General features: G+C 48.2%; 1 protein-coding gene across 6 annotated transcripts; it reads right to left on the reverse strand.

Moving 5' to 3' along the window:
• Window positions 1-475: 475 nt before the first annotated feature.
• On the reverse strand, window positions 476-25030 carry KLHL25 (kelch like family member 25). 6 transcript variants are annotated; one of them, XM_067555651.1, is made up of 4 exons: window positions 24947-25030; window positions 15712-15920; window positions 8986-10812; window positions 476-2142 (listed from the first exon to the last, which is right to left on the reverse strand). In XM_067555651.1, the coding sequence occupies exons 2-3, from the start codon at window positions 15722-15724 to the stop codon at window positions 9026-9028; spliced, it is 1800 nt and encodes a 599-aa protein (XP_067411752.1). In that variant the 5' UTR covers window positions 15725-15920; window positions 24947-25030; the 3' UTR covers window positions 476-2142; window positions 8986-9025. The 6 variants fall into 6 exon arrangements, with proteins under 6 accessions (XP_067411752.1, XP_067411754.1, XP_067411753.1 ...); XM_067555653.1 differs by lacking the exon at window positions 476-2142 and adding an exon at window positions 3265-3390; XM_067555652.1 differs by lacking the exon at window positions 476-2142 and adding an exon at window positions 5788-5917.
• Between the last annotated feature and the right edge of the window lie 584 nt (window positions 25031-25614).

The following is a 25614-nucleotide window of genomic DNA, read 5'->3' on the forward strand; positions in this document are numbered from 1 at the left end:
CTCATTTTAGTCACTTGAGAGGTCAGAAGAGCCCCTGCTTGATTTTATTGCCATTTCTGCCACTGACTAGTCATGTTAACCTTGGACAAGTCATCTAACACTGTGCCTCAGTTTCTCCAACTGCAAAGTAGCCATAATTACAGATCGCGACAGCTGTGAGGCTAATTGACGTGTGGGGAAGTGTAGCCCTGAGGCACCATGCAGGGCCAACTATGGCATAACCCTGTTCTTAGTCTAAACGCCCATTTGTTTGGGAAAGAAAGTTCATACAACACACCCCCCCCCCCCCCCCAAAATCCCCCATGGCTTCCCAGACAGTTTTATTAACGTTTTTAGACATCAGGGGAGAAACCACCACATTTAAATAAACCAGCGACTCTGTCTGTTACCAAGGCAGCTGTGTGAAAAGTGGCTGCTCTTGTTGACAGCGAAGGGAACTCATCCTTCCTGAAAGGCTGCTGTGTTTGAGGCCATGCCAAGGGCTGTCCGTACATTGCACTATTTGGCTGGCGAGGCTCTAGTTGAAGCGAATCCATTGACAACTCAGCGTACGCAAATAGCCAGGCCTGAGGCCAGCGGTGGTCTGGCTGGGAGTGGGTCTTGGCTCCAGCTGTGGCTGATAAAACTCAGCAAGAAGCTGTAGTCCATGCTGTAAACAGTTGTTAGCCAAGACCCCCTAATTCATGATGGGAACAAGGGGTCACGCAGAACTAATGAGTACTTCATGTCAAACAAAATCCAGGTAGCCGGAAGCGCGCACAGCCAACCTGGGACACCCCTGGCCTGCAGACATCAGCCACTCAAAGTTAAGAGCTGCTTATGGGTAATTTATGACCATTAACCTTTGTAGCTATGCAGGCTGGGATCAGGCATCAGGGTGTGTCAGGCAGGGAGTCTTTACCTAACCTCCCCACCCCCTCATCATTTACCTTGCCAGTTGTGGGATACGTCATGCTTTCCTCTGAAGCATCATGTATTAGTCACTGCTAGCGGCTGGACAGCCTGCGCAATGGACAGAAGCTCAGAGCTGGTACAGTAAATCCTACGTTCCTGTTCATTTGCTGATAAACCCCCCTTCCCGCCCACACACCCAGTATTTGGGGAACAAAATATGCAGAGGGGAAACTCAGAGACTGCTCTGAACACGCAGCAAGTGTGATCCAGCTTTATGTCAGCCCTTTGCAGCACAATTAACCCAGAGCCTGGTACTCTGACACACTGACAGGTGTACTACGCCCTTCCCCAGCTGCTGCCCGGCTTCAGACAGACTGATGTGCACAACGGGTACTTCCCTCCTTCCAGCAAGGTACCTGGCTGTCTGGTGTGTCAGGTTCCTGGGATTTTTTTTTTAGTAACATCAAAGGGCTGCCAATTTAAGTTTCAGCAGCCATCTCCTCTGCACGGCACCAGGAGCGAGTACTTGGCTCACCCAGCTAGGAATACCTTTGCATGTTACTGGCTCTCTCCTGGTCTGATCTGCTGTTTCCAATCCATACAGAGCCCAAAGTCAGATTCTCCAATCCCAACCCCATTAGCAACAGACACCCATCTCCCACCCTCCAGGTCTTTAGAACACTTCAAATGATCCAAACAGAAGGGCTCACCAACACAAAACACTCTGCAAAATTAACTGCTTTAAAAAAAAAAAGTAGAAACCTTCCCCGTCCCCCCAAAAGCACCTAATAGGGTTACTGTGCCGTGCATGCCTAGGAGCTCTGACAACCAGGCTGGGATCCTAGTGCAAACGACAAAGGGATCAGCTGGCCCATGCTACCCTGAGTTAGTGGCAGCAACTTTCACTTCCTGCATCTTCTCACTAGGCTTAACCTTTCTTAACACATTAAAACCGGTCCCCTTCCCTCCCTACAGATGAGAGCCTCGATGGAAAATGGTCCTGACACAACAGGACTCCACACCAGCAGGCTTCATGTCTTGGTTCTCCTTCCGTTGCTCGATTGCACGGCCGTTGGAGTAGCAGCATCACTCGGCACCCCCCTCCCAGCCTGAATGGCGCAGCTGCATTCTCAGGTCAACCCTTCGCCTGCCCCTGTGCAGGCTTTGAGTGGGGGCGGTAAAGAGCGAGGCTGGTAGCACTCGGTCGCTGCGCAGGCTCCAGCAGAGAGACGAATTCGACACTGGCATCTAGGGAGGCAAAAAGAAAGAGAACGCTCATTACTACCCAGGTCACTCCTCTACCACGGTCCCAGTCAAGCAGCCATGAACACGTCCCTCCCACTCGCAGGGGGGTCGCGTCTGGGGCTGATGAATCGCCAAGGGCAACGACAGGCTCCACTCTCTCACTTGTCTGGGTAATCTCAAAAGGCTTTGTGTTGTCAGCCCTTGTAATGCCCGCTTCACTGCACCCCATTACAGGGCCATTGATGGAATGCCAGCCCCACCATTGATGGAAATGGGGAGGGGGATGTGTCAGAACGTAGCCCTGTCCATACCCCCCCCACACACACTATTGTAATAATCTTTGTACAAAGTATGTCTTGTTTGGTGTCATTTGAAAACTCATAATTTGCTGGTCATTTTTGTCCTGAGAAAATGCGTGTGGCACCATTGTATGTGAAGTGATCAAATTCCACGGTCTGGGGGTAATACACGTTCCACACTGCGGTTGGCAAACAGGTCTGGCTCCAGTAAAGGAATGGGTGCTCTGCTTAATTTGCATTTAAGCAATATACAGAGTCATTGAGCAGGAAGGGAAACAAATGACACTCAAACAGGTGAGGAAAAAGCAGCAGGGAACATCCTTCCATATGGACACTCTGTGTCCCGAATCTCAGTTGGAAATATTTTTCAAGAGGGGAACTGGAAGGAAAAACATCCCAAGACACCCTCTCTCTCTTTTCTGCCCATTACATTCACAGCTCCAGAAGCGACAAAAGAAGCATTTGTTGAAGGGGGTCCGAAGAAGTTGGGCCAGTAAGACTGCTGAGAGCACACACCGAGAAACTTTGCTTGAATCCGATATAGTTTGTTAAGATGGGTACTAGTGGGGTTTTAACTTGATTTTCTTGTAGCCATTTCGGACTTGCATGTCACATTACTTGTACTCACTTAAAAATCTCTCTCTTGGTAGTTAATAAACTTCTTGTTTATTCACTGGATTGTTTTATCTAATCCAGTGTGTTTAAACTGCAGTGTTTGGGGAAACTCTATTTGGAGTGGCAGGTTGTGTACATGTTATTTCTATTAAAGAGAGAACAGACTTTATATAAACTTGTATTGTCCAGGAGAGGACAGAACATTTCTGTGGGAAATCGCTGACTGGGAGCGCGTTGGGGTTATCCTGGAGTAGAAGCAAGGCTGATAAGAGCCAAGGTATTGCTGGTTGGCTGCAGTACCCACCGATGGAGCTGGGAGTGACTTGCAGGCTGGTGGCTGTCGGTGAGAAAACCAGGTTTGCGGCTCCAGTAGCAAAGCAGTGTAAAGGGCACCCCCGCTTAGATGGCCCGGGTGACACAGCTACTCATTAGTCTGGATTGTGAACTGGAGGCTCTGCATTATCAAAAGACCGCAAGTTCGGCGCACGAAGACTGCGAGGGCTGGTCTGGAAACTCCAAGCAAAATTATACTGGAGCAAAAAATGGAAGAAAAGTGGGATTTGGGAGGGGGGGAAGGAAATAATTCCCGTTTTCCCACCAGCTCTTGAAAAACCAACTACACAAGTTTCCAGCGGACTCACACACACTGTCTGGGGCCACATCTCAGGCTCCATGCAGACAGAACAAACCAGGTGTTTGTCTACCCAGGTTTAGGACAGCCTGATTTTCATATACCTGGATCTGCAGGCCAGCCACTCCCTTCTGACTCTGCCTGATAAACAGGCTCCAAAGACAAAAACCTGCTTGTAAAGAACTGCAGCAAGCTGCAACCACTGCTCATCCTGCCTTTGCAATCAAGTGGATGCAAATGAGTTTCCCCATGAGCCACTGGCAAAAACTCTCTGTGACTTTGTTACTTCAGTAATTACAAGATGCTGAGCTGCTCTAAAACCACACTACAGGAAGGACTTGCCCAGAGGGTGGGTTATCTACAGTGTGCTAGGGATGGTCGGTTTTTTAAATTGGCCAGATGTAGCCAAGCCGTGGCAACTTTTATTAAGATCTGCAGCTTTTTGAGCTGTGGGTTCTAGAGGTCCAAAGAGGGTTCAAACAAGTCAGTCAAGAACAGTCAGAGGGCAAATAAACCATGTCCAGGTACAAGGAACTCAGCTGACTATAAACTGAAACTGACCAAGCTGTTTCACTGCCCCAAACAGGGAGAAAGCAGAAGGGGTGAACAGTAAATTATATTTGATAAATGCTTGTAATGTATGGTGTAATTAAATAACCTAGGGAAGGAGTTGTTACAGGTAAGAATCTTATTAGATTTGAGATCCATTAAACTATAGCATAGCTTTTGAATTGGTTCTCAGATATCATGATGAGGACTCTGCACAAAAGATAGATAGACTGGAGAGAGAGACACATTCTCTCCTTTCAGTGTTACCTACTGACACAGGAGCAAAGTTGTCCTTATTTGTTGCTTTTGTTTAATGTTGACTGCTCAGCTCCATCTCCAATTCTGTTACTGCACACTGTCCTCTACAGTTAATCCAGCTCCTGACTGATTTGCATTGCTGTTGCCCTTATTACTGAAGGGGTTTGGAATTTGCATTTGCCTCTCAGCTTTGATTCTGCTATTCATGATATGATTCATGTAGACGTGCCAAAAGTTGCCTAAACCAATTTTATGTTGTCTTATTCTATGTGTTTAATACCGAAAGTTCTCATAAATATAAGAAGTGATGGGAAAGATGAAAGGTGGGAGTTTCTCTTGGAAGGAGTAAAGTACTTGATTCAATCTAATTTGCGAGAGCAATGGGAAGAGGGTGGCTCCCATGCCTATATAGCTCCTCCCTCCACCAAGCGCTGACAAAAGTCTATTATTTCATGGGTCATTGACCATCGGAGGCACACAAATCAGCTGCAGGGCTGTGTGGTGAGACAGCTTAGGCTTTTGCTTTGTAAGCTGCTAATCATGGTTGATCCCTGGAATTATTGCTTGCGATCAGCACTAAATTCATGTCAACCTGTACTCCTGGAGGGGACACTGAGATCCTTGTTAAAAGGTGGGCTGATGCAAGCCAGCCAGGGCTTCAACATGGCCTCGTTGGAGACCAAGCCTTCTGCAGGAAACAAATCGTTCCATTTATTGTTGTTATGTTTTCAATTGAAGCAGGCTTGGAGCTTTTGAGTCAGGTTTTCTCAGGGACGCATCATTCAGATTTCAGCAGCCAAACAAGTGTGTCCTCACTGACCTGTGTATTTCCGGGAAGCTTTTCAAAGGTATAAAAGGCCATTAGGTAACCAAGTCCTGCTGAAAACCATTGAGAGCTAAGCACCTCCCTTTATGCCTTTGAAAAGCTCCCGCTCATATGACAGCACATTCCAGCTCTTGTTTTAACACGTGGTTAAAAAGTGCTTGCGCTTTACAAACCCATGCAGGAGATATGGGTTTGATTTCTGGCCTTGCTCTCACTCCCCTGACTCAACTGTGTTTGACGGTGGAGGAAGCACATTGCATCCCTATAGGGTCACCCAAAACCACCACTCTAGATGAATAAAGAGTGGTATTGATGGACTCCCTACTCTGTTTTCCTTGCTCGGAGGGGATAGTGACTGTAAGGATGGATTGTGGGCAAATCCTTAGGGCACCCATCAGGGTCACTGGGAAACCTCTAGACAAATAGAGCTAATAGCCAAAGAAGACAAAGTTACATTTGGCCATTAGAGGACAACCACGGCTTAGACTTTGGTTTGGTACGCACCAGGGTGGAGGGAGAAGGATCAGAGGGTAGTTGCTTCTTACTGAGAGCTCCGGTCCACGGGACAGAATGAAGCGCAGCAGCAATCATACCCCTGCTCTGGGGTAAAGCAGAGAGATGGGTGGACCAAAACCCCCCAGTTCAAAAGGATTTTTTTAAAAAATCTATGGTTGCGTGGTTCTTCCCACTAAGGAAAATCAGAAAGTGCCTCTGACCAGAGCTTTCCCAAGAGAATGGGTCAGATTCTCTTCCCTGCCCTGCCTCTGCAGAGCAAAGGAAGTGGAAAGCTGCTGGAACCTGCACTTCCCATAGCCGGCCCCACACACCACTCCCAGCCACACCCTGCTTCCCCCAGTGTAGAGAGTGTATCAGGGAGTGGGAGGAAATCAGAAGGGGTGCAGCAGGAGAATGCTGCATTCTGGCTATCCCTGCTTGGTGGATGGTCCTTAGGGGTCACAGCCAGCTGGCTTACTAGAGCAACCCCCAACCTGTCCTAATCTACCCTGGGGCAGGGGACGGCATAGAATCCCATATTCTGGAAGCTGCAACTGACTCCCATGCACCCCCCTAACGCTCTCAGTGGGAATATGGACCAACACATGTAACGTCCCGGAGACGTCCTCTCCATATCCCTAACCAGAATTTTGGATCAACCAAAGTAGGGACTGACTCCCAGATCATCCTCCCCAGCTTTTACCCAGGATAGGTCAGGACGATCTGTGCAGCTGGTGCAAGGTGGGATACACATGGAGGGCAAATTTGTTCAATATGAGCGTCACTCTCTCAGAGTTTTGATTTAAGGAGCTGTCGTAATCCAGGACACAACAATAAATTAGTTTAATGGGATGAAAAAAGGTAAAATATATCACGTGACAGGATACCAGCTGGTTAGCATGCCTGCACTTTTAAATGTCTTATTTCTTTGGGTTATTAGTAACCCATCAGGGGTAACAAAGCCAAAAACATTTAATTTGCTACACTGACTTTACAGTAGCTCTTTGCAGATCATTCCTCTTGAATAATGGGGCCATGCTAGTCAATTTCATATCCTGGTTTTCATGCACTAGTTCCAGATTGCAGATAGCTGGGGAAGGTTTAAACCTAAAAACTGTCCTGTCTAGAAAGTTGTCAATTTAATTTGAAAAAAAAATCACATAGAAGCCTGCTCACTAGTGAGTCTGGCATATGCAGGGCATAACCCCCTATCTTTTGCAGAGATCCAGAGACTAGAGCAAAATGTAATTCAGTAGCTGCAGCATCAGATTCCACCTGACACAATCTCCAGCCCCATTCCCCTTGGGTGGCTGGCCTGGAGGTTTATTATTCACCAGCTCACTGAGAAAATTAATTTTCAGCTCGAGGACGGCTCTTGAGGGGAGGCCCCATTGCCCCGAGCTGAAAATGATGGAGTCCTCACACTCTTTGCTGCGATATTTAATAGCCGAGTGGCAGTTAATTAGATTACTGAGCCTCCGCGACAGATGCTAGGCAACCTGTGAGGAGGGGAAGGACGGGAATTTGGAAAAGCCATTATCATTCAGCGGTGGGAATGCACAGCACAACCCGTGTTAACCCCTCACATCCTTGCTGTGCTCTACAAATGGTGCAGCCTGATCCAAGCCAGACACTTCTCAAAACCCTATAGCAGCCCAGTGTTATGGGTGCTTTTTCCATCGTGCACCAAATGTGTGCAAAAAGTATGCAGCGGGCAAGTTGGGGCAAAAGTACATGAAGGTGCCAGCAGCTCCTTCTTTGATGCCAGCTGTGCAGGTAGAAGGGGCAGAAGGGGAAACCCTGGAAGGCTGCGGTAATACCACCCTGTTGCATTTTTCCCCAGACACGTCTGTGACGCTAAGTGTGAGAGGCAGGAGGGCCTTACAGGGTTGAGCATCATTCTTTCCCCAGTGTGTAAAATGAACTTTAAAATAAAAGATGGTTTTCAGTGCAAATATGGAGGAGATCCTCTCTGGAGTCATGGAATCATAGAATATTAGGGTTGCAAGGGACCTCGAGAGGTCATCTAGTCCAACCCCCTGCTCAAAACAGGACCAACCCCAACTAAACCATCCCAGCCAGGGCTTTGTCAAGCCAGTCATTAAAAACCTCTAAGGGTGGAAATTCCACCCCCTCCCTAGGTAACCCTCATCCACTTTTGTGGGATGAAAACCCTACAGAGGAAACTTGCCAATCCCCCATCCATCCCAGAGGATGCTTCCAGGTTCTCTCATCTGTTTCCTAACAGGCTTCCAAACTCAGATGTGGGGTTGCATGCATTCCAGTGCTGTGGGAATCTGCAGGCAGTTCTAGAAGTGGGGTTAGATTTCCTGCAAAGGCAGCATTATTCCCTAGGGACTGCTGCCCACCTCAATACTTGTTTCACAATGTGCACTGGGAGGGATTTTAGGAAGTGCTGCCTTTCACTGGGCAGCTGCATTCTGGCACAAATTGAATGGATGCCAATTGATATAGAGTGGGTAATTTTAAGGTTAAGCAATTGACCAAAATCTTGCAATCAGTATAGCAGCCAAATAGCCCATAGTAGATGAGTGGGTGGGAACCAGATGCCAGGGGCGCGTGCGCTCTCTCTCACTCTCACACACACAAACTGCATTTTTCTTCAGGTTATTATACCCCCTGTCTCACACAGGGATCTGGTGATTTTCAACTTTATAGGGGAGAATTTTGGTATCAAATCTACATCTGGTCCCTGGAAATATGCCGTGGTCTCTGTGCTTCTCCTGCCCCACCCACTGAATGATAATTACCCAGATGCCCAGCACAGGGGACAGACTATCTTTGCCTTTCTTAAGTGTCTACCAGAAGGTGTTGAATACAAGTATTATTAGAACTGTGACTGGAACATATATTTTGTCTTGCCCTGGGACACATGTGGATGGGTTGCACTCTAAGCCTCCAAGATACTAAAGGGACCAGCTTGAAATAATAATGGTATGAGAGCAGAGAAGTATCAACATACAACAGCCTGGGTCTGCTCAGTTTTCTATATGTTCACACCTCTCGGTTTCAAATATATCGTTATCGGAAATGCAGGGAAACGGTGGCGTTCCCAAGAGACAGTCTAGATCCAGCTGTCTTGACATGGAGCATGGACGCAGATTTTAGGTGATGGAGATGAAGTATCAGGTTAAAAATATATATAATCTTACCCAGTTAAGCTCCTGAATTCTGGCCCCAAGTCAATGTCTTTCAAGCCGGCAAGTGCTTCCATGTGCTGACGAAAGCTGTGGGGATGAGTGAGTAAGGCACTGTCGTTATACAGTTCCACGTGTCTGAGGTAGGGTCGTAACAATCCAGCGTTTTACACCTCTGTGTCCCAAAGTATCCGCCCACCACATAAAGTTTATTCCCCGAGGCCAAGGCGTGGCATGACATGCGCTTGGCGGTCATGTCCCCAATTCGCGTCCACTGGTCCGTTTCACAGTCAAAGCGATAGGCAGATGCAGCTGTGAATTCCGTGTCCCCGCCCATGATGAAAATCTGGTTGCCTAGAACAGCGGCGGCAGTGTAGCGCCAGGGCTGGGGGCACTCCGCTTTGATTGCCCACCGGTTTATGACAGGGTCATAGCACTGGACTTTGGACACCATGTCCCGGTGGATGCTGGTCCCGCCAAAGACGAAAAGCTTCAGTCTGGCACTTACTACGGCAGCGTTGCTAACTCCATCCCTTAGAGGGGCCACCATGGTCCATTTGTTGGAGACAGGGTCGTACTTCTCTACCTGCTTCAGGGAAACAGAGGGAGATGCCGGAAAGACGCCAGCCACTGCAGTGTGCCCGCCGACCACATAGAGGCAGTTCTCCAGTTCAGCTGAGCCATGCCCAAACCGAGCGATCAGCATGGGGGCAGCTTTGGACCATTCCTCATGAACGGTGTCATACACCCAGACGTCCTTGGAGACCCCGTTCTCCGAGCCCCTCCCGCCAGTGACATACACTTTGCAGCCAATGGCACAGGCACTAAACTCTTTCCTTGGGCTTGGCAGGTCTGCTTTGGGGATGATTTCTTTTGCCTTTTGATCCACCTGGTAAATCTTATCACACATGAATGTCTGCCCGCCCAGAATCAGCAAGGTATGCCCAGCTTTGCGCGGCCTGGCACAGGGGCTGGTGACCACCCCGTCGTTCTGGAGGATCTTCTTCTTGCAGTGCATGGCCTCGTCCATGATGAGCTTGTTCTGCTCATCTGCCATGATCAGGTCCTCACACGCCATGGCTTCCTTCAGGCACTCGGAAGGCAGCAAGGCCAGACGCACGTTCCTCAGCAGATCTGGGAGATGCACCCTCCGCTTGTCCAAGTCATACTTCACCCACTGAACGATGGCCCTGAAGACCTTCTCCTCGTCTTCTATCTCCAGCTCGTCACTGGAGATCAGGTCCAGCAGGGTGTCCTTGGAGAGGTTGTTGAAGTCCTCACTCTTGTGCACTGTTTCAAAGTTGACCAGGCACATCCTCCATGAAAGCTCGTAGAGTCTCCTGCACTGATGAACGTCTGAGAGCAGCATCATGCCCAGGCAGTTGGAAGGATAGAGGTTCTTCTCGAGGAATTCGGCCGCTGCATCTCGGACATCATGGAACTGCAGCATGTCCCCAGCCTCCAGTAAGGACTCTGCGTTCTCCTCATTGATGATGATCCGGGAGGAGTACGCAAAGTCTAGCAGCAGCTCCAGCACCTCTGGGTGGAGACTGTCATGGAAATTCACCTCATCGTCCAGGCTCTCCCGCAGGCCGTTGCTGAACATGGCCTCGAAATACCTGCTGGAGGCAGCCAGCACAGCCCGATGGCATGGGAAAGACCTGTTCCCGGCCCAGAGGGTGACGTCGGTGAACATGCAACGCTTCCGGAAGGTGTTTAAATGGGACAGGACGCAGTCTGGGTGGGAGGTTTTGTGGAAAAGCAAGATGTTCATAGAGCCAGTGCTCGTTCGGGATTTACGGTTCTCATGGACGCTGACCGACATGATGACAGAGGCGCTGCCTGCAGAGAAGCAAACAGAAAATAAACTAATTAGTGGTGCTTATGGATGAGAGAAACTGACAGTGCTAGCTAGAGCTGATAGTTGAACGTGAGCATCTCCTGTGCTAAATTCCCCCCCTGCCAACACACCTCAAACCTGCTCTGAAACACCTCCTGGTGTCCCAGTACCGGGGCCTTCCCAGTTCTGCAAGTGCTCCTCAATCCTGATCTGCTGCACTTCCCAGATATTCCACAGAGCACCCTGTAACGTCTCACTTATTCTCCTAAATGTAATGTGGGGTAAGCATGGCAGAATTCTGCACTTCAGCTTCAACAACGAATAAGCGAAGTGAAGCAAGCAAAGCCCCAAACTAAATGGCAAATTTTCTGAACAACCCCTGGAAGGCAAACACACAAACCACGCAATGTTTATTTGTCCCTGCTAAAGAGAACAACCTATTCAGGGTAAAGGGCTCTGGCCTGTTCTTGGCTCAGTTCATGTCATGTTGGCTTCTGGTCTAGAGATTATTACAGGTTTGGGAAAGGCAATTGCAACTGTATTTATTTATGGGGTATATAGTTATTAGAGGGAACCAAAGATTTCAACAGACTTTGCAAAACCTTTCTAATTCTAGTTTCTGGTTGATGAATCCCAGCAGGCTAATTCCATGTGACTTATCTGCTTTGCTCAGAGACTTGCTGCCGCTGGGTTTTTTGTAGTGTAGACATACCCACAACGGCCTTTGGGAGAGAGAAAGTGAGTTTGGATGATGGAATTTGATAAGTAGCTTGGTCTAAAATATCCAAGGCTGCATTTGCAGTCAGTCTGCATTTTTCCACCTGCAACCAATCTGCAGGCACAAATATGCAAGCGATCCCATTGTGCAAGTGTAAATCAGGTAATTGATAGCCTGACTGATTGATCTGTATTTTGTAAACATACAAAAAACAGAGGCTAAGACTGGAAAATTAAGTCCATAATTTACAAAGTATACGCAGAAGGGACGTGCATCAATGTTGCTGGAAAATAACATGTTTAAAAGAGCAATTGCAAGTCACTAAAAGCTAATCTGTCAGTTGCAAAGAATGTAAGAAAAGCTAAAGAATAGTTTGCAAAAGAGATTCAGAGAGACAGACAGACAGACAGACAAGACTGCAGTCACACAGACAGCAGCTTCAGCCTCACAAACCACACCACCCCTTACCTCATTGAGCAAGCAGCTCATAGGTCAAAGCCCCAAAACAAAACCTCACAATCTCCATCCTGATGTCATCCCATTACAAACATCCTGTTGCTACAGTGCTCCCACTGTGTCTTCTATTAAGGGCTCTGACTTGTAACAAACATAAAGAGGCCTTATACCACATGGCAAGCACTGTTTCATTTCTTTTTGCAAAAACACACACACACACACACGCCCCCCCTCCAGCTAGAGTCTGGGTTTAGGGGACAGGCAGGTAGGCCAAACATGATAGAGAGAGGGCCAAGTTGCAAAGATCAGTTCCAGATCTGGGTTCAAATTTCTCCATACTTCAAGGATGCTTGGTCTTTAAATGCATATCCACAGGCTATGGCTGACAGTGGTTTCCAGACAGTAGGTAAGGGCTGTAAGGACTACACACAGCGCAAAGAGATTGCTCTTCTTCAATTGGATTTTGCTGGGAGTGCAAACAGAAACAAACGGGGCAAGTCTCAGGATCTTGGGAAGGCAGAACTAGTTCAGAAACGAGCTTGTTTATTTTAAAGTAGTGTCCAACTCTATCACCTCCAGCCCGCGAGACCACACCTGCTCTTCCCTTTTCCTGCACTTCCCCCCTAAAAACGTCTCTCTAATTATCATTCTGTTTCTTAGCTAGAGACAAGGCATTGCCAACCCTGAGCATTCAAAAACATCATGAGTCAGGCCCCAAAATCATGAGATTCTTTACAATCATGAAACTCTTAAAAAATTGTTTTCGAATAATGATTTGGGGAGTTTTTTTATTTGCCTTCTGGTTTATAAGACTTTAGGATGCACTCACCTCCCACTTTCAAGTTTCATCTGCAATCATGAGGGTTAGAAACTTAGTTTTCATGGGGGTTGGGAGAAGAGTCAGATTCTCATGACATCTCTTGATTTCCAGCAGCTGGGACATTAAGAAAAAGCACCAAGTATCGCGAGAGTTGGAAAACCATCGAATTAACAAAATCCTCTGTTCATCATGAAGCCAACAGGCCCCTGCTCTCCCAAATCAATAAGGTCAGGGTATGGTCTCATCACTGTTCCGAGACAGCTGCTCTGTTCTGAGTCATCCGACTCCGGGGAGATGATCAAATCCACAGCTGATGTCGAAAGAGTCAACAAGCCCCGGGTGACAAGCTCATGCTCTGCAGGCTTCGTGAGCGGCACAGCACCCTCGGTGATTTACAGGGCAGGAGCCAACCCAGGAATTCGGAATAACCAACGTGAAGGGGAGAGGCGGTGACCTGTCAGAGGCCAGCGACAGGTTAGCAACCCCACAGGACACAGAGCTGGGACATTGACCACACAGATACCTGGAGCAGTCCAACACGTCCATCCTTCCTTCACAGAGCCTTGCTGCAGGCGGGCTGAACCACAAGCTGTCCATACACTTCCCAGCTCTCTGCCCCCAAACAAAATGTAAAGAGATCCTAATCAACAGGAATAATACTGAGCTGCGTGCTGCTTCTTCTCCCGACCTCCCTTACAGCACTCTGCAGGGCAGCCATAAATGGGCCAAGGCATAGGCCCTGGGGAAACCTTCCTAGACTTCCCAGTCAGCAAACAGTACAGCATAAATAACGCAGACAGTCACTGCGGCCTTGTAACCTTTGACCGAAATCATGCCACTTATTGATTATATTTGTATTAAGCTATTTGACATTCTCGGGTTCCTAGCAAATATCCCAAACACCCTAGGCTGCGATTGCTTTACTCATTTGACTTGTGATCAGAGGCAATTTTCAGTGCGGGGATCCAGAACTGGGCAGCAAATCACATCATTAAATGGTTGAGCTGAGCTGCAAGGGGAAATATTTCGAGCATTATCAGGATGCTCATTCTACACCCAGCTCAGGGCTAGTACAAATTTCGAAGGGTTAATGTGGATTTCGGTGACATGCTATTACAGCACTGGACGGAGGAATACAAATGAAACATTTATGAGTTTGCTAAAAGCTATTGATTCCGGCTCCCATTCCTCCAGCCTCAGAAAACACCCTCCCAATCTAGGGCTTCCTTTGAAGAGCAGACCTGAGCAGTGAGTGGATGTCTTCATTTTTCTGGGGATAATCAAGTCATATGTTAAACAATTCTCAGGAAGGGAGAGGGACAGAATTCGCTATATCTGAATGTGGAGGAGGAAAAGACACCCCTCGGAATAGAACGGGTAGCTCATTTATAAATTAAAAACCCCTACATAAAATACAAAAGCTGTACCAGGCCACAGGGCTTTTTAAAATCCCACGTGTATGGTAGTTCTTAGGTGGGTAGATAGTGGCCAAGTTACATCTCCATCTGATAGCTGCTTGGTGGCCTTTGTCAAATGAGCTGGTGGGTTTCAGTCCAGTCCCTAGGAGGCCTGGTATCCATGGCACAGACGCCCCACATCTGGCCCCACATGGTTCCTTTTGTGGCGGAGAGGCCAAAAGACTGAATGGGCCGTTGGCACTGCATCATCCATCCATCCTTAAAGATGGCCCCTCCAGGTGCAAGGTTCTGACATCTACTGTCACTGGTCCTTCTCACAGACCGCTGGGCTGGCCAATAAATGCGGCTCAAGCAGGCTGCAGAACTAACAAGGGCTGTCCTAAGCAGCATCACACTGGCTTGTTTGGAGGCAAGCGTTATAGTGGGGCCTAACTACCTGCCCTCCTTTTAAACAGTAAAGGCCTGACGTCTTCCCAGCACAGCTAGGACTGCAATCCTGCCATGGTTGGAGAGCAGTAGAAACGCGGTAGGTTCTGATTCTCGCTCTCTAGCCGGGTGTAACTCCGACCACCGCAGAATGTGGCGCAATGGACGGCCCCTGCTTTCCCAGGACATTCCCAAGCCCACCAGTAACGTGGGAGGGCCCCATAGGGGTCGGCAACCTTTCAGAAGTGGCGTGCCAAGTCTTCATTCATTCAATCCAATTTAGGGGCTTGCGTGCCAGGAATACATTTTAACATTTATAAGGTCTCCCCCCCAGCCCTGCTCCTTCCCGCCCCCACCCCTCTCCCACGTGACGTGGGCCCCCAGTGCCCTGGCCATGAGCTGCTCCCGGCACCACCAAAAGTGATAAACAACCCTGGTGCCGATGGCAGCGTGAGTGCCGCTCAAAATCATCTCGCGTGCCAGGTTTGGCACACGTGCCATAGGTTGCCGACCCCTGCATCAGATGAACAGAAGTTTCAAACAATAACAATTTACCAGGCTAATTTAAGTCCCAAATTCCGCAGCCCTGTGAACTTTCAAAATCTGTGAGATGATTCCCTCTGCTGTTTAATCAAACTACACCCAGGGCTAGTCTACAGCCCTGATTCAGCGAGGCACTTAAGCATGCGCTTAACTTTAAGCACACGTTTAAATGCATTACTGAATAGGGCTGGATGTAAGCACACGCTTACTATTAAGCACATCCTAAAGTGCTTCGCTGAAGCAGAAACGTATAGAGCAGCATTTGGCCCTAGGTTATGACAGAACATTTCACTGGCTTTCCTGATGAACCTATGGAGCTACCAAAGTAAAATGGGGCAGCTCCAGATTAGGAATATTTTGCACACAGACATCTGCCAGTGTCCCTTCCTATGCTCCCACTTGCTTATCTGAGACCACAGCAGCATCCTTGGGCTAGGACAGGGGCAAACATTAGGATGGAAGCTACAGCTCAAATAGCAGAGGACCTGTCCTGAGCAAACTGGGTCTGGGATATACTCACACGCTGCAATCATTTTGTTCTTTTAAAGGGAGTTATAAAAAAATCAATAAGGATGGTATTGTCTTCACAGGATCTCAGTGCAGGCGGAGGCAGGTGGCAGCTCTTCTTCCATATAGATGAGGGCCTGGGAGCATCAGCCTGTCAGATCGCCAAGGCTGTCTGCTGGCTAGAATTTTTGCCCGGCTCTAGTCACCCTCAGCACAGTAGATCTAGAAGAGACAGAGTTCTTACAACACAGCGGCACCGTGGAGGGGAGGGAGGGCTTTGGACAGCCTTCCACCCACCCACCTCAGGGAGAAAGCAACCGTGGCAGCAACCCAAGAGAAAGATGAAAGTTCACAGAGTCATGGGGAGGGCAGGCTCTTCTGATTCCAGAGCACAAATGAAGTATCTCAATAGCTCCTGGAGAGGACAAAGCCAATGTAGAGAGTCAGGGAGAAAGGGGAGACCTGGAGTTTGTTGAACTCTCCATTCAGGCAATAATGACTCTGATTCTCTCACCTGTTGTGGCTCCTTAATGCTCTTATGGTGGTCTCCAGAAAGCGGAACAGCTCCCTGGAGAATGACTGTTGTGTAAAGGGGCTTCCCTGGTGGTGCAGGGAAAATGGAACATAAACCCGAATCCCACTTTGCAATCCCTGATGCAAGAAGTGACTAGGGGGTGGAGGTCCTGGCTGAAGCATAGAGTTCCAGGTATTCTGGGCTGGCCAGGAAGCCTGTAGGCATCTGAGGAAAGTTGAGTGTCTCCTGAGTGTGCTCTACATTGTGCTGGAAGGCTCTTGGTGGGGCCAAGAAACCAGGAGGCACAAAGATACCTTTGCCCCCTACACCCATGTGAACTCTGCATTCTGAGGGGTCTGCTCAGGAGCTGGGCCAAAGCTTGCAGTAAATTTAGCCTTTTTTTTTTTAAAGCCACCATGAACCTCCAAACATCTCCCGTATCCATAAGAATTCACCGAGCGGTTTGGACAAAAAGCTTCACAGTCTGAGAGTTGTTCCCAGACAGTTTGATTTCACAATTCGTGGTGCATGGTCGATGTAATAAATCACATGAGATAGTTGCCCAGTCTAGGAGCAAAAACTAAGTTAATTTCTGCACTATTCTCCTGTTAAATAAAACAGTAACACGTTCCCTGCTATGAATTTCTGGTCCAACAATTGCTAAAAAGTGAAACTTTGTCATTCAGAAATATTTTTGCCAAACCCCAATAGTCAGCTGAACAAGCAAAGGCAACCCTGACCCTATGAACCATTGTGAATCAAACCCTGCGCTTTAGTCCCAATACAGGGTTTAAGGGTTGCTTTCTATTCGACTATCGCTACTAAAAACTAACTACAACATTAAGAATCACTGAGGTCTGACATTCACTTGGTTCACAGCTCCTGGGAGAAAATACCCATGCAAAATACCCAGTCTCACATGGAGACTGGAAGGCCAGCGTTCTCATTGCAGGATCCTGCTCCTCCTGGCTTTGGGAGAGGCTTTCATTAGCATTTAAATGCTAGCCATGCAGTTTTGGGATCAAAGGCGTTGGCTTAGAAGAGCTCACTTTCCCTTTTAATTTATTCTCCTCCATTTTTGCTGCCTCTGCTGTTCTTGTCACCGTCTTTGTCTCTTTTCACACGGGCTGGGGTAGGTGCTCTGACTTTAAAACCTTCAGAGAGACAAGGACTGGTTCACCAGCATGCACATTTCTGGGGAGGGAGGCAATGTAAGCAGCAGCACAGACTGGAAGGAAACCGCTGACCTGTAAAGGCAGGGCACTGGAGCACAGGTAGTATAATACCACTGGTATCCCTGGGAAATCTTCTGGGAAACCCCTGAGTTACTGATTCAGGTCACAGCGTTATCCTACGTGGTGTTTGACTCTCACCTCTGCACCAATAACCACAAATCTTCCCACAACTCACAAAGCTGGAGAAGCCTTAAGGAGGGATGGGGAAATTCAGCCCCCAGTGTATAAATATAAACATGCACATCAGTGTTAAACGAATATAGCCATATGGGCCGAGGCAACACGAAATAGCCATACAGAAAATGCCTGAAGCTTCTGACCTCAGGCACCACAGTTTCAGATCTACTCCTGGGTACAACGCTCTTCTCGGCTGCGCCTGTACATCTGCAGTGTAATCAAGGGAGTCACACCAGCAGAATGCAAGATGTGGACTTTCCAAATCCATGGCCTGGCCTGGGGTAGCGCTGGCCACAAAAAGGGCAAGCCAGAAAGCAGAGTTTCAGCATCCAGGCTATAGTGACACAAGGCTCACTCAGGTAGTACTCAAACCCATTCCCACGGAAGTCAACCACGGTCCCACTGCTTTGTACGGGACCAGAGTATGCCCATGAGCCTTTCTGTCCACATCAGAACAAGCCTGCCTCAAGGGCAAGTGCTGGATGCTCAGATGAAGGCATAAAACATCTGATAGTCACCCAAATTTTGCAATACAAACCTTCAGGGGAAATTTTTTCCTGACCTCAGCTGAAGATCAGCTTCTCCCCTGAAGCAGGAAGAGAAATTCTCTGGCGATTACTAACCCTTTATCGCATAGTATTTTTTAAAACATTCCCTAAATTGCACCCTTCTTTTCTGTTCTCCCATCCCCAGGGGTAATGTCTTTCAGATCTAGGGAATAACAGCACAGGAACCTAACATTCACCCACAGTTTCATTTGGATAGCGTGTTCTTCACTTCCTGTCCTGAACTGTTGAACCCTTAAAAAAGCTGTCCATTGCATGCCAGATATGGCTGCATTTCCATGTTAGGGAAAGTGATTCCTGTGTGTGTGTGTGTCTATATACATAGTGTCTGTAAAATGTTTTAGGGTGATGTGCGCTCCATACATGTGAGCTACAATTATTCACATAGTCCATTTCTCAAAGACACCTGGATCAAACATTTGGCTAGGAATCAAACATGGCAGACACAATGGGGAAAAATCTTGTTGAGAAAGACAGAGAGGAGATGGCAAATAGACAAGATAGGGAATAAATCCTCCCTGTGGAGATGTCAGCAACAGCAGCTCTAAGTGGAGTTTTAAAGCTTTGGTGCATATATACCACTTTCATGTCATTTCACATAAACAGCCCGTCATCTCTGGAATACAAACTTCTGCCTTTGACACCAAACATTCACAGTTCCCTTTGTTCTGGCTGCAGCATTGCATCCCCCCATAGGCAGCTGGCTGGTCCCATGCCCTTGTCACTAACTACACTTTCTAGTAAATTGTACTTGAGGTGGGAGAAGTAAAAATAAGAACATAAGAATGGCCATACTGGTCAGACCAATGGTCCATCTAGCCCCGTGTCCTGCCTTCTGACAGTGGCCAATGCCAGGTGCTTCAGAAGGAAAGAATAGAACAGGTCATCATCAAGTGACAAATAGCAACCCACACTTAGTACAATACAGAAAATGTGGACAGTAAAACCTAGGCATTTGCCAGATAGACTGGAAAGAAGAGTCCTGCCAGGTTAAAGAGATACTACACCTGCTTCCAGCCATGTACTTTCTATTAAGGTGTCAGTTCACAACCACCGAGTCATTCGATGCTGCACTCCAAGTGTCACTCTCTACTCTCAGCTACAGCTGGGTAAATCTCTAGAGTAACTCCACTGAAAAGTCAGGGCTTTGCTCATCTCTGTCAATTTGGTCCCTCCCCCATCCTAAGACGATAACTAATGCAGCAAAGATGCAACTGTCATTTTGCACCCTGTAATTCAGGCAACAGCCCTTCCTTGCAGTCAGTGATGTTATTTAGGGTTCACACCAGTGTAACAGAGCAGAATCTGGTTCCCCGGCATGCCACCTTTCTTTTATTAACACATCACATTCAGAAATATGCATCTGAATCAGGGATGGCTGACTGGGCCAAAAAATGGAAGTACTGACTCAACCCAAAACTTTGCCATCTGAAAGCTCCCCACTGATACTTTTTTCCCATTTCTTATTTCACTTTTTTATGGCAGCCCTGCTTCCTGGTTGGGAGGCAGAAATACCATGCAAAATGCTGTTCCATTTGCACTGATTTGACTCAAACAGCAATCATGTGGTTTTCCAAGCCCAAATCTGCAGGCTGCAGGAGATTGGATCATCTGGAGAAGGTCTGGGCAAGCATTTGAACTTCTGCATGCTTATCCACATGCAGCTGAACTCAGAAACGTGGTCTGGTCATCACTATTTCATACAACAGCCTGCCCCGGAACATTCTCCATCACATTGTACCATCCTTCCCTCATGTCCTACAGTGACTCCAGTTCCAAGCCTATCACAAAGGCTTATTAAATGCCTGGGTACCAAAAAGTATGGGCTATGTTTCACCTTGTACTGAGTGGAAAGCTGAATTCTTACTGCGTCTGGTGGGGGACGAGGAGAAGGGGATTCTGGTGCCATCTCTAAAAATGGATTATGCTAAACCAAAATAAGCCCCTCTCAGACCAAATTAAGAGAGTCTGTAGACAAACTCGGTTTAAGAACACACCTTCAGTTAAACTAGTGCAAGCCTGTGTGTAGACCAGCCCGTTCCCCACCCCTACCCCACACAGTCAATGCTTTGTAAACCTTCTTATTAAGCCACCTCCAGAGGCAATAAAGGTGGGTTAGTCTGTGCTCATTATTAAACCCTCCGGCTTTGCAGCGCTGGGAATACCCCTTCCCCCACCCTTTTACCACTATCCAACCAGGAGAAAGAACATTTCTAGTCACAGTTAGGGCTGCGGACAAAAGCTTTGAAATGTCTTTAAGCCCAGCAGATCTTTTCAAAGCCTGGAATTCATTGTAGGGGCTGCTGTGGGCTTTTCTCCCCTCAACCCGCCCTCCAGCTCAATGAGGGAATGAATTCCAGTCAGCCAGATCCATCACAATTGGTTTGCGAAAGGGATGCAGAGTTGCAGATGAAGCCAGAGCATGTCTCTATTCCTCCCCCCACCTGCTCCCCAAATCAAGCTCACAGGGACCCAGGATGGAAAAACTCTATCAGGGTCCATCTCCAGGAGACAGTCTCCTGGGAGAGGGCCTAGCTGCTCCTACACTTAGAATGCACCCGGTACCTAACCACGCGGCTCCCAGTGAATGTGCACTGGGGGAGAGAAGGTCCCTGTCAGGATGATGGCAGAGTGACTGTTGAAGATGGGTGCAATTCTAAGGGACAGTCGAAAGTTCCTGCCCTCTGCTCACAAGCCATCCCTGACTACGAGCACAAACAAACTGGTTGTCACAGTATAGGGCTTCGTTGGTGGGGTCAAACAGAGCCTCCACCATGTACCTTCTTATCAACAAGGCCCAGTTTTCCTCACAGCTTTCAATCCAGAATTTAAATTCAGCTCTTGACTGCCCTGCCAGGAGATCTTGATACAGTGCTTCCAGTCATTGGCAAGGCTCCAGCCCCCCATGCAAGTCCGTGAAGATGGGAGGACCTTTTGTCTTCGTAGATAGTTACCCACCAGTGTTGGTGGGCACTAGAAGGAATTCAGCCCTGGTCAGCAGAAATGCCAACATCTGAAGGCGATTAAAGGCTCTGGGGAGAGCAAGAAGGGACTCCCAGCCAGAAGGAAAGATTCAGAAATTAAGAAACATTCTTATCACGGATTAATGGAGGTGGGAGAGTTACTCTGAGAGATCCAGGACTCTGATCCCTCACTCGTCAGGGCTACATGTGACATCAAACCACAGGACTCAACTCCATGAGTTACTGGGTCAGCAGTACCCCGGCCATTCATGTTATCCTACATTTTTTACACTCACTCATGTTTTACACTCACCTCTGCACCAATCAACAGTAATTCAAAGAGATTTCCAGTGGGCTGCAGTTTGAAGCTGTCCTGGCCTCAGGCTGACGGGCAATCAAAGAAATACGGCGGCCCCTACTGAGTCTAAGAATTTGCGAGCACTCAAGCTGGGATGGCTCCGTGTCCTAGGACAAGGGAAGCCAGGTACCCAGGCTCTGGTGGAAGGGATGATGCAGCAGCCCTCGCTCGCTGGAGTGGTGCTAACAGCCACCAGGGGGGATGTAAAAGTTGATGAGCAAAGACACATTGATGTGATGGTGGTTAAAGGTCGCATCAGGGGGCCTGAGGCAGCTTGGAATTGCTCAGCTTCCTAGCAGGCATTCGAGCAGCCACCGTTTAAGCAATGTTGACTACATTGGCCTCAATTCAATTACTGTCTATAAAGAATGGGAATAAATCTGGCTCTTGGTAACAAGCTCTGACATTTGTATTTCTAACCTGCCCCTTTCAGCAACTCATCTGCCTAGTGAGCAATTCCAGCGCCACCGACCCACCGGGCCGAGGCCCTTCCTCTTCCATTTTCCCAGACATGTGGCCAGGACCGGACTGACTTGCACCCTTGTGTCCTGTTTCCATCCCTCTCTACATCTGGCCTGTGCTGTTCCACCCCCACAGACAAGTTGCCACCACATCCTGCCTCACCCGTTCCATCCCATCCCCCAATAAATGTTTCCCTAAAACATTACTGACCATCAGGAAAGATTACTTTGAGTCCCACTGAGTTGGTGCAGGAGGCAATTTCCCCTGCAGGGGTAGTAACACAATCATCACTCACGAGTAATAATTCAGACTCTCTCTTGGCTTTGATTCTACATGGCAAGGTCACGATACTCCCTCCAGAACCGGGAAACCATACAGCAGAGTACACATAGTACACAGAGTTAATTGGCCCCCGAGCCATTTCCCTCATACACTGAAGCACCCTTTGCTTCTTCGCTTGAATTACATTAAATTGGCCTCCTCCCTGCTTTTCTACACATGCAGCAAAGGTTTCTCAGGAACGTGATGCAAACCCCCTCACTTGAGCCATTGAAAACCAGGCTGAACACAGCACAAGAGATTCTACCATGGGGGAACAATTTTGCACACATTGAGGGGGGGCTATTAGCTCTTTTCTTCTCTACCCTATATCTAAGCAACAGAAGAGTAGAAAAAGCTAATTCCTTGGTGGCACTGCTTCAAGTATTGTATGTTCACACTTCGGTTTGGGTGTTTGCCTTTTGGAGTGAATTTGGTGTGGAGTTTGGACACAAGAAGTTTGGTCCATGACTGTGCTCCTCAACATTAGAATAAAATAAACAGTGAGACAATAGGACTATACTGAAGAGAAACTCTGCAAGCTGTGGCTACCCCATCCACCTTTATTGTGCACAGCAAACCTCCAAGCAAACCTTATCCCAACACACTTCTCCGAGTTCAATCGTATTGATGGTAGCAAATGGCAAGAGAAATTAAAGAGGTGAAGGAGACAAGCTGCGCTTTCAGATAAGATTTGATTTGAACCAGCAAAGAGAGGAAGGGAACAGATGCTGAGAGGCTCTTCCAGTGCTGCAAAAAAAAAAGTTCCTACACCAACAGCAGCCAGATTCTGGGGATAGGAGACCAGGGTTGGGCTAAAAGGAGTGGGAAGGGGAAAATCAGAGAGGGGCAGGTAGAAAAATCAGCACAAACTTCTCCCACATGGAGCCCCCGTACGCTTTGTGCCTGCCCTGACCGGGACCACCAGTAGGATGGCAATTAGTAGCATCTGCAGAGGTTACTAGTTATTATTTATACAGCACTGTGCCTGGTGATGTACAGGTTTCGCTTCCTGTGTCTTGTGATGTCAGGTATGGGGCTGGGGAGAGGAAGAGAAGGAAGGTTTACACAGTGTAAGTGAGATCACTCTTTTTTTCTAGGACTGTGCATCTGTACTGGAGTGAGAGAAGCACATTTGGAGAAGGGATGTGAAGAAGAACAGTGAGTGGGGCTGCAAGGTATACAGGATCAGGGAGGTCACTCCAGGCAAAGGGTCACAGGAGGAGAATCACACAGGCACTCATAGGAGGGGACAGGTGGCACTGGCGGAGTATCAGCATGTGGAGAGGTGTCCATAATGGAGAGATGTCTCCTCCTGAAAGGAGGTCAGGTTGAGTGACTGTATAGAGCTCAGAGTTTGTTTTCTTTGGTGCAAAGAAAACTGAAATCAAACCGTGTTCATGGGCTTATGAAAAAAATAGCTGTAACTTTTGAAGTATATGAGAGCCCCAGGGAAGACAAGGGTGACATGCCAGATGCTGTCATAACAGAAGAGGGAGCTATAACAGTCAGTCCATTCGAATCAGCCATTTACACACAATTGCAAACTTTCAGAATTGTGTTGCTGCTACTATTTCTGCAGCTCATTATTTTATCAGGAGGATCACTGGAGCACAGTCCACTGAACTGTAAGTAGTTTTACAGAGATATATTTAGAGTCAAACAAAAAATGAATAAGTGTTGCTGTATTCATACGCTAGGTGTGAACAGCGACTTTTTACTTTAAAAAGCCCAATGTCCCAAGCATTTGTTAAACATTTCACTGCTAACATTCTAAGTGTACACAATCTGTATGAAGCTTCAGGATTACCAGAGAGCACTGCATCCAATTATCCAGACAGCGTGCTGGATTCACGTTATCAAAGAATAATTTGACACCGTATTGTTGGTTCTTCCCCTCTCCCCCCCGCTGCACATTTTAATAAATGTAAATTTAGACCTATTCAGAGAGGATGATCTGGACTGGGAAGCTAAGCACTGAAAATTTGGGCTTGGCAGACAAAGCCTGAACACTTCAGGTGCTCAGACACAAATATTTGTACTAAACTGAGTAGGTATTGTAGAAAATTCAGTACACGAGGGTGAGTCGGAACAAAAAGATTTTCTTCCTAAGCCTCCCCCCAGCCTTAAACGCCAATTTGTACAATTCATCTCCATCCATCCTCAGTAAAAACAACAACAAACCCGGGAAGTGTCGGTCCAAGATTATCCAAACATTCCTGAAAGAGGGCAAAGACGTCAACAAATCTCCCTCTGCCTCTGTTCCCAAAGCCTCTTTAAACGATTTACAGACGAGAGAACTGGATACAAAAAAAATCAACAACCCTCCCCTCACCCCAAGTGTCACCTGCCCTCAAAGCTCGCTACCACCCCGCGACCCCGCATGCAGTCGATAAAGGACTGTCCGCCCCGCAGACCCCTTTTCTCCCCCCTCCTCCCGAGCTGAGATCCGCTTCGCAGATTTCCCAACCTTCCCCGCCACCCCCTCCACTTGCACAGGACATGTTTGCAACCGCACCGAGCTTCTTGCACCCGCTCCTGCGCGATCCCAGGCGCTGGGAACCAAACAACCAGGCGTCTTGCATTCACCTCTCTCCCAGTTCACACACTTCATGCGAGCCCTCCCCACTGGGGTGCACCTCCAGAGATACTCACTCATAGGGCAGGAATCTGGCCCGGCTGTCTGATCACTGCAGAGCCCCCGCCCGGCTGGTACCCATGCTGCTCCCCCAGGTAACTCGCACACTGGATACAAGGTAACCTGGGGCTTCTGGAAACTTAACTAGTTTCCAAGCTGGAGAAGGAGGAGACACCACCCAGCTGGGCCAGGGCAACCAATCAGAGCTGCGGAATTGTGACTGATGGGCAAAGGCGGGGGGGGGAGGGAGGGGTGACAGCCATAGGTCAGGCTGGTGGAAGGGAGGGGGCGGGTGCAATAGCGGAGTCAGCCAATCGGAGCAGAGGAAACCGCGGCTGGGTGGAGTCCAGGGTGGAGTCTGCAGGGCTGGGTTGAAGCAGCCGGGGGAAAAAAACTGGTGGTTCTTAAAGGTAGAGGAGGCTGTAAAGGAGGCTGGAGGTGTGAAGCAAGGGAGCAGGGGAGCTGGACGGGCGCATGAGGGGGGGGTCTGGGGGAGCTTTAGCACGTAGTGAGGGACGGCTGGATTTCAGTCCTAGCCGACAGCCGCCTGTCCTAGTTCCAGGCTTGTCCCCCAGCCCTGTTCTCCACCACGGCCTTGCCCATGCACCTGTAACCTCCCCTTCCTCCTGCTCTTCCAGCGCTGGGCTGGGCTCCCGGTGCAGCACTCTGCCAGAGCATTTCTGTC

This window comes from Emydura macquarii, unplaced genomic scaffold, assembly GCF_026122565.2.
Source record: "Emydura macquarii macquarii isolate MOO-44397 ecotype Brisbane River unplaced genomic scaffold, CSIRO-AGI_Emac_v2 contig_1644, whole genome shotgun sequence".
Lineage (NCBI taxonomy): Eukaryota > Metazoa > Chordata > Testudines > Chelidae > Emydura > Emydura macquarii.